This window comes from Mobula birostris, chromosome 5, assembly GCF_030028105.1.
Source record: "Mobula birostris isolate sMobBir1 chromosome 5, sMobBir1.hap1, whole genome shotgun sequence".
NCBI classification, from domain to species: domain Eukaryota; kingdom Metazoa; phylum Chordata; class Chondrichthyes; order Myliobatiformes; family Myliobatidae; genus Mobula; species Mobula birostris.
This window is the reverse complement of record NC_092374.1, coordinates 187,820,467-187,832,648: the sequence shown is the minus strand read 5'-3', so window position 1 is coordinate 187,832,648 and position 12,182 is coordinate 187,820,467. Positions and strand designations below refer to the sequence as shown.

The following is a 12,182-nucleotide window of genomic DNA, read 5'->3' as shown; positions in this document are numbered from 1 at the left end:
GAGTGTATTTCAGATTCTCAACACGTGGGGGTTTCCAGTCACTATATTGTCTCGGACATACTCAAAGCATTGTGTTCAGCTCCAGTCACCAGGCAACCGGATGGATTTGAATGACCAGACAGAGATGTTGCCATGGCTGAGCTGCAGGATTTTGCTTTTATTTAAATGCAGAGAGGTGACGATGGGAGATTTCAAAGTAGGAGGACCAATATCTGAGGAGAGGGAACCATTAACAATGTCAGTGAACATTTGACCTGGAAGAGAAGTTGGCAGTGAAGAGGATCAATTGAGCAAGAAGGGGCAGGATTAGAACGGGGATGGTACAGCGAAGTTGAAAGTACATTTATTATCAAAGTATGTATACGATATACAACATTGAGATCTGTCTCCTTACAGGCAGCCACAGAACAAAGGAACACAATAGAACCCATTAAAAAGAAGGCTGTCAAACACCCGATGTGTAGAAAAAAAATACAAACAATAAAATTAAGCAGATAACATTCAGAACTGAAGTTGATGAAATTGAGTCCACAGACACGAAGCCTGACACAGACACACGGTGGCTTTGTAGATAAACTGAAATTAGAACTGAAATGGGATAGAATCCAGTGAGAGAGAGATGCAATTTCAACACCAGGGCAACAGGAGCATTTGGGAACATTGATCCAGTGGCAAAGGGATGGGTGGGAACCATAGAGACAGGTGGACAGTCTCTGTCACACCCATCGATGGGCATCTAACATGTTGCTGGAGCAAAATTACAGAGACAAGAGCAAATCAGGGATTATTCTTGCAATTTTGATTAAACTTTGAACAAATAATTTAATGATTGGGAGGAAGATCGATGATGCTGAATCAGGTGCCACTGGATCTGATGGTTTAAAACAGTTCTCACGCAGCTACTGTGCTATACAAAATGCAAACCAGCCACAGCCCTGCAGACCTTTGCACCATGCTGCCTTCATCTTATGAGAGACAGCGCACCACAAGAACAAGTTTATCTATGCCTGCTCATGCTGTTTCTATTCCTGATGCGAGAACCTGCACACTGAATGGAAGCTAGTTTCACTGTGCTATCAGAATTCGGAACAGCCTTCCAGATGCTGTGGTTGGAAACATCTGCAACGATGGGGTCCAAGTCAAGAGTCGAGTGCACAAATACCTATCATCTCTGGGAGGGAAGTCACAGGCTTCTTCATAAGCTATCATGAAAGGGACCAGGATGGCAATGCTTGGTTGTTGGTATGTAGGGTTAATACCGGACTTTCAAGAGCACTTGTGAGTTATGTTCTGGCTGGACTTAGTCCTTAAACTGCTGGAGAACAGTGCGGAAAGTACAGGTGCTGTTTTCTCCCGGTAGGGATTAGTTTTTTGTTCCAAGTGCTCCTGCCACGTTTTGCCACCCTGCAACCTTATCCTTCAATCTCTTTGAATTATGGAGGATAGCATGTGTATAATTGTCTCTCTCTAGCAGACCTCATGATGATCATTTCTACTATTCTTCAATGTTTCTTAATTGTACACATGATTTTTTTGTGTTCTGTCACTGAGCAGGAGTGAACCACCTGATTGGCCTATCAGAGTTCTCTTTGAGAACTAGTTGACTTGATCAGCATTTCTGATCTGGCTATTGGTCATGATTGCACTTAATTTTTAAAGAAAAGGACATTTACTGTTATGTCTTTTACATTTTGGGGAAGATGAGATAGAGGGTTTGCCATTGGTAACAACTGGGGTGAGAGAGTAACAGTTAAAGTGGGTCAATGGTGGGACTGTGATTGCTCCCTGGGGAGCTAGCATTGATTGATGTCCAGAATGGCCTCCAGTGTCATAATCAGTCTGCATTGTTAACGGCTTTCATATTTTTTTTATTTCTCCACAGGACGTCTGGGATACAGATTTTATTTTCTAAGCCTGTGGATCTGTAATACTTTGTCACTTATCACCATGTACATTGTGATAATGTATTGGTTTGTGGTTGCAGGTACGTGACCAATACTCTTATGATTCACAATTGTTTCATTCAAAATTGTTTAATGTAGTTTCCTTGTACACAAATATTAAGGAGAACAAAGTAATTATTATTCTGTAATGATGCAGCTAAATAATATTTTAGTAATAATAGTAATGATATTCTCTTCAGAACTCATGGTACTGAGGTGAAGACAGATCAACCCTAATCCCGAGGGGCTGCTGATGTGCTGGATTTGATTGAGGTTTAAATGTGTTTATACAATGATATCACAGTGTCAGCACACAGAGACCAGTAGTTTATTGTCTCTGGGTTAGTTTCCTGGAGTCTCTGCCCAGTTACCATCATGAGAGATTCCAGTGGGATGCTCAAAATCAGCGTCTCAGGACAAGCTGAGGGGAGTAACTACAGGACCCACATCCCCCAAACCAGTGTGAGGGAAGTGTTGCATTTCCAGAAGTCTGGTCTTGGCCATTTAAACAAGTGACGGGGACTTCAGACGGTGTTACTGAGGCTACATTTACTCACTGAGAGGAGACCATGGCAGGTAGTCAGGAGCATCTCCAAGTTCCAGTCTAATGACACTGCAGTTTCCCGACAGGAGGATGTTGCACAGGGAATGACATCACCAGTGTTGTGGATGTGGAAACCCCATTAGGGTGTGAGGATGACCACTGTACACAGCACACTATTGAATTTCTGTGGAGGGCATTTCCACTCTGGAAAAAGTAAAACACTGAATCAAAACGGTGCTTTGTAAGAAAATTTCTGTGGTAACGTTTCTCAGTCCCAACCTGTGGAAATAGCTTCCATCTACCATTAATATCTTGAAAACTCGAATTACACCTGAGTAAACTGCAGGGAATGCAGTCCTAGTCTGTGTAATCTCTCATAATTTAACACTCCAGTACAGCTCTGCCTTTGGATGAGTCATGAAACCAAGGAATCTTTTATGTTCTCAGAGAACGTAATGGATCACCTGGTGCTATTTTCTGAAGAGCAACAAAGTTCTCACCAGTGTCCAAGAAATAATTCTCCCAACCAGGATCACTTAAGCAGAATTAGCTTGGTTGTCAGAGGCAGAGGTGACAATGGATGACAAATCGTGTACTGCAGTGACTGGTGCTCGGTCCCCTGTTGTTTGTCATTCATATTAACAATTTGGAGAAAAATGTAGGTGACATGATCAGTAAATCCATGAACAACAGCACAATTGGTGTGATAGTGGCCAATGAAGAAAGTTGTCCAAGTATAGAACAAGACCAAGATCATCTGTGTTAGTGGGCCTAGGAATGGCAGATGGTAATTAGCTTAGGACAAGTACATAGTTCCCTGGAAGTGGTGACACAGACAGACAGGATTGTAAAGAAGGTGAATGGTGGGCTTGCCTTCATCGGTAGGGCATTGAGTACAAGGTTGGGACGTCACGTTACAACTGTACTATCTTTAGTCAGGCCACACCTGGAATATACTGTTGCAATCTTGCAGACATAAATAAATATTACATAAATAAATGTAATCATAAATGAATATTACATAATCAGAATCAGGTTTATTATCACCAGCATGTCGTGAAATTTGTTAACTTAGCAGCGGCAGTTAAATGCAATATATAATATAGAAGAAAATTATAATTGTAATAAATAAATAACTAAATCAATTACAGTATATGTATATTGAATAGATTAAAAATCATGTAAAAATGAAATATTATATGTTAAAAACGTGAAGTCGTGCTCAAGGACTCAATATCCGTTTAGGAATCGGATGACAGAGGGGAAGAAGCTGTTCCTGAATCACTGAGTGTGTGCCTTCAGGCTTCTGTACCTCCTACCTGATGGTAACAATGAGAAAAGGGCATGGCCTGGGTGCTGGGGGAATTAATAATGGACGCTGCCTTTCTGAGCCACTGCTCCTTGAAGATGTCCTGGGTACTTTGTAGGCTGTTACCCAGGATGGAGCCGACTAAATCTGCAACCCTCTGCAGCTTCTTTCAGTCCTGTGCAGTAGCCTATCCCCACCCCTCATACCAGACAGTGATGCAGCCTGTCAGAATGTGATTAGATGAGAAAGAGTACAGAAGAGATTCACTAAGATGGTGAACAGAGTTAAAGTAGATTTTCACTGTCACCATTCACAGAATTTGTCTGAATTGTTCAGTCTATGTACATCAGTGAACAGATATGCAGAGTCAAAGCAGCTGTCAGAAACACTCCTGTTTCCTTCCTCTGTTCACCATCTGACGTTCCAACACAAACATCTGGAGTGATGGAGCTGGTGACAGTGACTGACATGTCTGAGTGTTCGATGAATGTCATGTACAGCTTTTTCTTCTCTGGTGGACTGTTGACCACATCATGAAATGAGGGAAATTAGGTTGCAATCACATTGAATGCAGCCAGTGAGGAATTTCCACCAGTGAAGAACTGGCATCAAGCTCCAGTTATGAACAGCAGATTCTAAGGAAACTGGTCAGAATTGGAATGGAAATTTCAGCAACTCTCTGTGAAATTTATGGGTTTCTCCAAAATCAACTGTTGTGGATGTTGGGAGAAAGAAACTATGGACCTTAATGAACTCCTTAAGGTCTGGCGATTGGAACCAGAAGGAGCAGCCAGTGCAGAAATTGGCAGCAGGTGACGTGTAAAAACTGGACTGGAGACCCACGTGGAAAATAGATTGGGCACCATGAATGATCCATTCTTGCCTGGCATTGCAGTTCAGTGTCTTGTTAATCTATACAGGGTCTGCTGGTGCAGGTCTGGGTCACAGGTTGGCACACTGGGTGGGAATTGGCATGTTCCCTTCACTGGGACATCAGTGTTAGAGTTTGGTTCTTGCAACCACTGGAAGTTTTCATTGACATTTCTCTGGAGCTTTGTTACATGTTTGCTTATTTGATTTATTTTTAATTGCAGGCCTTTCACCGCTGGACTTTGTAGTGATTGCTGTGATGATAGTAGGATTGCAGCTTTCTTCATTTTATATCAATGACCTTCCATTTGTGACCGAGATTTGGGAATTACTGAAAGGTATCTGTCATTGTTTAATACACACTTGGTATGAATTTTCAAGCAAGTGAAATGTGACATATCTTCAAAAGAAAAAGAGATCAAATCAAATCTCGTCTGAATTATCAACACCCTGTCCCAACTCTTCCGGTCTTGTACATTTGGGTGAAGTTGTCCTGTTCATTCCATTTATGAGCTGATGTTTTGAAGTGACACTGGAGATATTTGGGAATTGTCTCTGAACTGACTCCGGAGGGTCTTTAATAGAAGGGACCCTGAGAGGAGCTGACTCAATCCATTTGTGTTTCACATTGTGTTCAACTTCAATGTAACACAAAATCAGTTTGGAGCTGAGGACCGAGGGAAAGTTTCCCCCATGATCCTGATAGTGGCAAGGTTGGGAAGGGGTAGGACTGTCTCTCTTGTGTCTCTCTTGGATACTTACAACAACATTTTCATTCAACAGCAGATTTCAGCTCTGTGGCTTTTACCCCCAAGTTCCTTTCCAGCATATAAAACATCAAAATATTGTTATTCCTTCCTCATGTCCTCATTCAAGAGCTTCCTGGCCAAGTCCACATCACAAATAAACTTTCAACACAGATTATAGTTCAAGAATAGTTGCAAAACCTCCAGCTCCTGGCATTAATATAAGGAAAAGTACTGTGAAGCTTCAGAGGCAAATTGCAAAATAATATGTCAGCAAGTTGCAGGGAACAATAATGATGCAGGTGACCCTGGACTGAACATAGAGTTCGGTTTGAAAGAAGGAGCAAGTGCAGAGTTTCAGACAGGGAAACTCAGAGTTTGGTCTTTGTGGTAAATCAAAGCACACACACCAGTAGTGGAGTGATGAAGATCAGGAGTTCACAGGAGAAGAGTTAGAGAAGTGAAGAAATTTCAAATGTATCTGGACTAAACTGTTGTAGAACTGGGTCAGGGAATGTGAGGTATAAAGATTTAGCAGGTTCTGAGACACAGATGAGATTTTAATCATTAGGCATAATAACAGGACACCTAAAACAGCAAACATTAACATGGTTTAGTGAGAGGGAGATCATGCTTGATCTATTTATTGGCCTCTTTTTACAGTGATAACGTGCTGTGGGTAAAGGTGGATCTGCTGTGTTTAGACTTCCAGTGAACATTTACTGTGTCATATCAAAGGTTATTGTGGAGAATGTAAAACAGGAAGAAGACAGTCGACATAAGTGGGTCTTTTCTGGTTGTCTGGATGTAAAAATGGATGCTGCTGTGTTTGTTTCTGGGAACAGAGATTTTCATAATTTTCTGTAATGTTCTTGCTGTGGGAGACGAAGGTACCAATGATATGGTGGTTAAATTTGATACCAGCATAAGGAGGAAAGTAAATTGTGATAAGAACATGTGGAGGGTCCAAAGGGACAGAGTGATGAGAATGGGCAAATCATTGACAAATGGAGTTGTAAGGTGGCAGAATGTGGAATTGTTCATTTTGTCAGGGAAAACGAAGGAGTGTATTATTGAAATGGGGAGAGGCTGCAGATGCAGAGGGAGCTGGGTTCACTGGGTATCATTAGTAACTGTCTCAATTTCAGCTTCAGCAAGTAATTAGAGAAGGTAACTGAATGTCACATGTATTGTAGAGTGAACTGACTGTACAAGAGATAAAGTTATCTTCAGTTAAATAGGACACGTTCAAGTTCATGTTTATTGTCATCTGACTGTACATAATACAACCAAACAAAACAAATATTCCTCCAGACCACGGTGCACCCACAAAACACACATCACTGACAGTGCAGAACACAAAATATTACCACAAATACATTAATAAAACACAATTCAGAGTGCATGTAGTGTGCAGCACAGGTAGACAGTAAACAGCTTGCTGAGGGTGAGCAGTTTCAAGTTGCTGGGTGCCAACATCTCTGAGGATCTGTCCTGGACCAGCATCTTGATACAATTACAAAGAAGGCACGACAGCGGCTATATTTCTTGAGGAATTTGAGGACAGCTGGTATGTCACCAAAGACACTCACAACTTTCTACCGATGCACTGTGAAGAGCTTCCTAACTGGGTGCATCACCGTCTGGTGTGAGGGGTCACTGCACAGGGTCGGAATAAGCTGCAAAAAGATGTAAACTCAGTCAGCTCCATCATGGGCACCAGCTTCCCCAGCATCCAGGAAATTTTTTAAAGGATGCCTCAAGAAGATGGCATCCACCATTAAGGTCCCCCATCACTCAGGAATGCTCTCTTCTTATTGCTAAGATCAAGTAGGAGGTAGAAGATCTGGAGACACTTGACGTGAAGTTCCAAACCAAACTTGAAGCAGCGATGGGATCCTCGAGAGCTGTGGCAGGGTTTGAATGCTATCACCTCTCATAAAGTTAAATCAAGTGACATGGGAGACAGCAGAGCTTCACTTCCAGATGAGCTCAATGTCTTCTCTGCTCATGTTGACCATCAGAACATGGAGGAACCATCGAAAACTCCCACATCCCCTGATGATCCGATGATCTGAAGTGCGGGTTGTCTTCAGAAGGGTGAATCCCAGGAAAGCGTCTGGACTGGACTGGGTAACTGGCCACGTACTAAAATGCTGATCAACTGGCTGGTGTGTTCACTGAGATCTTTAACGTCTTGCTTCAGCAGTATGTGGTACCACCTGCATCAAGCAGGCTTCATTTATATTGGTGCTCAAGAAGAGCGTGGTAATCTGCTTCAATGTCTATCACCCAGTTGCACTGAGATACGTCGACAGTGATGACGTGTTTTGAGAGGTTGGTGATGAAACATATCAGCTCCTGCCTGAGAGGTTTCTTGGATCCTCTCCAACTTGCCTACCGGAGCAACAGGTCCACAGCAGATGCCATCTCATTGGCTCTTCACTTAATCCTGGTACATCAAGACAGCAAAGATGCAGACATCAGGATGTTCATTATTATCTACAGTTCAGTGTTCAATACCATTGTCCCCTCAAATCTAATCAATAAGCTACAAGACCTTGGCCTCCCTGGGCAATTGGATCCTGAATTTCCTCACTTGTAAATCTCAGTCACTTCGGACTGGCAACAATATCTCCTCCACGATCTCCATCAGCACAGGTGTGCCACAGGGCTGTGAGCTTAGACCCTGCTCTACCTGCTTTACACTGATGACTGTGTGGCTGAGCACAGTTCCAATACCACATCCAGGTTTGCTGACAACACCACTGTCACAGGCCAAATCAAAGTGTTGATGAATCAGCATACAGGAGGGAGACTGGAAATCTAGCTGAGTGGTGTCATGACAACAACCTCTCACTCAATGTCAGAAAGACCAAGGAATTGATGACAGACTTCAGGAGAGGGAATCCAGAGGTCCATGAGCCAGTCCTCATCAGAGGATCAGAGGCGGAGAAGGTCAGCAGTTTTAAATTCCTGGGTGCTACTATTTCAGAGGATCTGTCCTGGGCCCAGCATGTAAATGCAATTCTGAAGAAAGCCTGGCAGTGCCTGTACCATTTCCTTAGCAGTTGGCAGAGATTCAGAATGACATCTAAAACTTTGACAACTTCTATTTCTAACTTCGACACTTCTACAGATGTGCAGTGCAGAGTATATTGATTGGCTGCATCATAGCCTGGTATGGAAATACTAATGACTTTGAATGGAAAACTCGACACAAAGTAACAGATTCATCACGGGAAAAGCCCTCTGAACCATTGAGCATATCTACATGAAACACTGTCGTAGGAAAGCAGCATCCATCATCAGGGATTCCCACCAAGCAGGTCATGCTCCCTTCTCACTGTGGCCATCAGGTAGAAGATACAAGAGCCTCAGGACTCGCACCACCAGGTTCAAGAACAGTTACTACCCCTCAACCATCAGGCTCTTGAACAACAGAGGATAACTACACTCAACTTCACTTGTCCCATCTTGAAATGTTCCCACAACCAATGATCTCACTTTCAATAACTCTGTCTCATTATCTCATGTACTTGTTATTTATTTGCATTTGTGCAGTTGTTGTCTTCTGCACTGTGGTTGATCTTTCATTGATCCTGTTATAGTTACTATTCTAGAGATTTTCAGGGCAGCACACAAGACAATGAATCTCAGGGTTGTATATGGTGATATTTATGTACATTGATAATAAAATTGACTTTGAACTTTGAACAATTGACACTCTAGTTTTTGACATTTCCACCCTGGGAAAAAGACTGACTGTCTACCCTATCTACTCTTCTCATAATTTTATAAACTTCTGTCAGGTAACCCCCCCCCCACCCACCCCCCAGCCTCTGACACTCCAGATAAGACAATCCGAGTTTGCCCAACCTCCCTTTGTAGTTCATACAAAGATTCAAAGATTCAGAAAAACTTTATTGTCATTCTAACCGTACATCAGCTCTGCGGGGCAAAATGAGGCAGTGTTTCCCAGGAGCAGTGCAATCATAACATAACAAACGCAACACTAAATAATAAACATAACAATAAATAGTAAAACACAACAGTCATATGTCAGTTAAAATCAAGTTATAAGTGTCCAGTGCAAGTTAAAAGTGTCCAAAAGCAGAGTCAGGTGGAGCAGCTATTTAGCAGTCTGACAGCCTATGGGAGGAAGCTGGTTAGTAGCCTTGTGGTTTTAGTTTTGATGCTCCTGTAACGTTTGCCTGATGGCGGAAGAACAAACAGTTCATGGAGAGGGTGTGAGGGGTCTTTAATGATGTACCGTGTCTTCTGGAGGCATTGACTCTGAAAGAAGTCTTGGACAGAAGGTAGGGAGACCCCAATAACCTTCTCTGCTCCCCTAACCACCCTCTGCAAGGCTTTTTTGTCGACAGCACTGCAGCTGGAGTACCAGGTTGTGATGCAAAAGGTCAACACACTCTCAACCACGCCTCTGTAGAATGTAGTTAAGATGTTAGTGGGGAGTGATGCTTGTTTAAGCTTCCTCAGAAAGTGCAATCTCTGCTGGGCCCGTTTCACAATCCCAGTGGTGTTCCTGAACCAGGTGAGATTGTCCGAGATCTGCAGGAAAGCTGATGAAGGCAAGGCAGTGGATGTGCATGTTATCTACATGGACCTTAGCAAGGCATTTGACATGGTCCCACATTGGAGGTTGGTCAGAAAGGTTCAGACACTTGGCTTTCAGGATGAGATAGTATATTGATTGGACATTGGCTTTGTGGGAGAAGTCAGACAGTGGTTACCTCTCTGACTGGAGGCCTGTGACTAGTGGAGTGTCACAGGATCAACACTGGGTCCGTTGTTTGTCATCAATATCACTGATCAGGATGATAATGTAGTTAACTGGATCAGTAAATATGCAGATGACACCAGGATTAGGAGTGCATGGTAGGGCACTGAGGAGTGTGGTAGAACAAAGGGATCTGGGAATACAGGTCCATAATCCAAGGAAAGTGGAGTCATGGGTAGATAGGGTCATAAAGAAAACTTTTGGCACATTGGCCTTCATAAATCAATATATTGAGTACAAGAGATGCTTAGGTTGAAGTTGTCTAAAACTTTGGTAAGGTCTAATTTGGAGTACTGTGTGCAGTTTTGGTCACCTACCTGCAGGAAAGATGTAAGTAATTTTGAAAGAGTACTTTTCATTGTATTAATGCCAGGAGCTGGATGTTTTGCTACTATTTTTGAACTATAATTTGTGTTGAAAATTTATTTCCGCAGGGAGCGGTGCTGGGTCTGTTGTTGTTTGTCATCTATGTCAACAATCTGGTTGATGATGTGATTCACTGGATCTGTAAATTTGCGGCTGACACCGAGCGTGGGGGTGCCGTGGACAGTGAGGAAGGCTATCATTGCTTGCAGGGGGATCTGGGCCAGCTGAAAAATGGGCTGAAAAATGGGCTGAAAAATGGCAGATGGAATTTAATGCAGACAAGTGCTGGGTGATGCACTTTGGGAGGACCAACCAGGGCAGGTCTTACACAGAGAGTGATAGGGCACTGAGGAGTGTGGAAAAACAAAGGGCTCTGGGAATACAGGTCCAAAATTTATTGAAAGAGGTGTCACAGTAAGGGAGGGTCATATAGAAACCTTTTGGCACATTGGTCGTCTTAAGTCAATATATTGAGTACAGGAGTGGGACGTTAGGTTGAAGTTTTATACGAAATTGGTGAGGCCCAATTTGGAGTACTGTGTGCAGTTTTGGTCATCTACCAACAGAAAAGATGTAAATAAGGTTGAAAGAGTGCAGAGAAAATTTGCAAGGATATTGGAGGATCTGAGTTATAAGGAAAGATTGAATAAGTTAGGACTTTATTCCTTGGAACGTAGAAGTTTGGGGGGGGAGATTTGACAGGTATACAAAATAATGGTGGGTATAGACAGGGTAAATACAAACAGGTTTTTTCCACTGAGGCTGGGTGGATTGACAAATAGAGATCATGGGTTAAGTTTCAAATATCAAAGTTTCAAAATGCATTTATAATCAAAGAATGTATCAATTATACAACGTTGAGATTTGTTTGCTTACAGGCTGTCACAAAGAACCCAATAGAGGAAAATGAGACCAACTCCCCAGTGCCCAGAGAGAAAGAGAAAAAGAAACACCAAAACAAATCATATAAACAAGAGAAGCGAGCAACAACAACAGCATTCCCAACCAAATTGAGTCTTTAGATCCAAATCCCTGGAACAGCCCAGAGTAGACCCAAAGCCTCAGTATTCACTTCATCATTTTAACAGGGGAAATAGCTGTAAAGTTCACAGACACAAAGCACAGCAACCAGGAGCAGTCTCACAGCCTTAGCATCGCGGAGAGAGAAACCCCCAGACTATCTAAGCCGGTGTTTCAATTCAAAGTACATTTTGTTATCAAAGTATGCATACATCATACAACCTCGAAATTTGTCTCCTAACAGGCGGCCATGAAACAAAGAAACACAAACACTAACCCCATACATTTGAAAAAAGTCTAACACCCAATGTGCAGAGAATAAAAAAACACATTCATAAGAAAGTAAAAGAATATATTAACCCACAAAAAAGTCCTTTGAACCTCCGAACCTCAGTGGTTGAAGTTGTTGGAATTAGAACCTGGGCCCTGCTACTGGTGAATCACTACGGACCTAGATTTAGCTGCCGAAGAAGCCATTCTCGACCGCTGCAATTTGGCTCAGTGCTCAGAGCGATCCATCCTCATACCCGGGTTAGTTAGATGGACATTGGAACTCCTCTGACCCGTCTTCTCCCCTCCGAAT

At 42.6% G+C, this 12,182-nt stretch overlaps 1 protein-coding gene across 1 annotated transcript in view; it reads left to right on the top strand.

The window, feature by feature from the left end:
- LOC140198139 (uncharacterized) overlaps positions 1-12,182 on the top strand; it is a 153,258-nt gene that overhangs the window by 26,714 nt on the left and 114,362 nt on the right. Inside the window, exons 7-8 of the mRNA XM_072259099.1 lie at positions 1,883-1,984; positions 4,891-5,004. Coding sequence (XP_072115200.1) covers positions 1,883-1,984; positions 4,891-5,004 — 216 coding nt within the window. The remainder of the gene's footprint in view (positions 1-1,882; positions 1,985-4,890; positions 5,005-12,182) is intronic.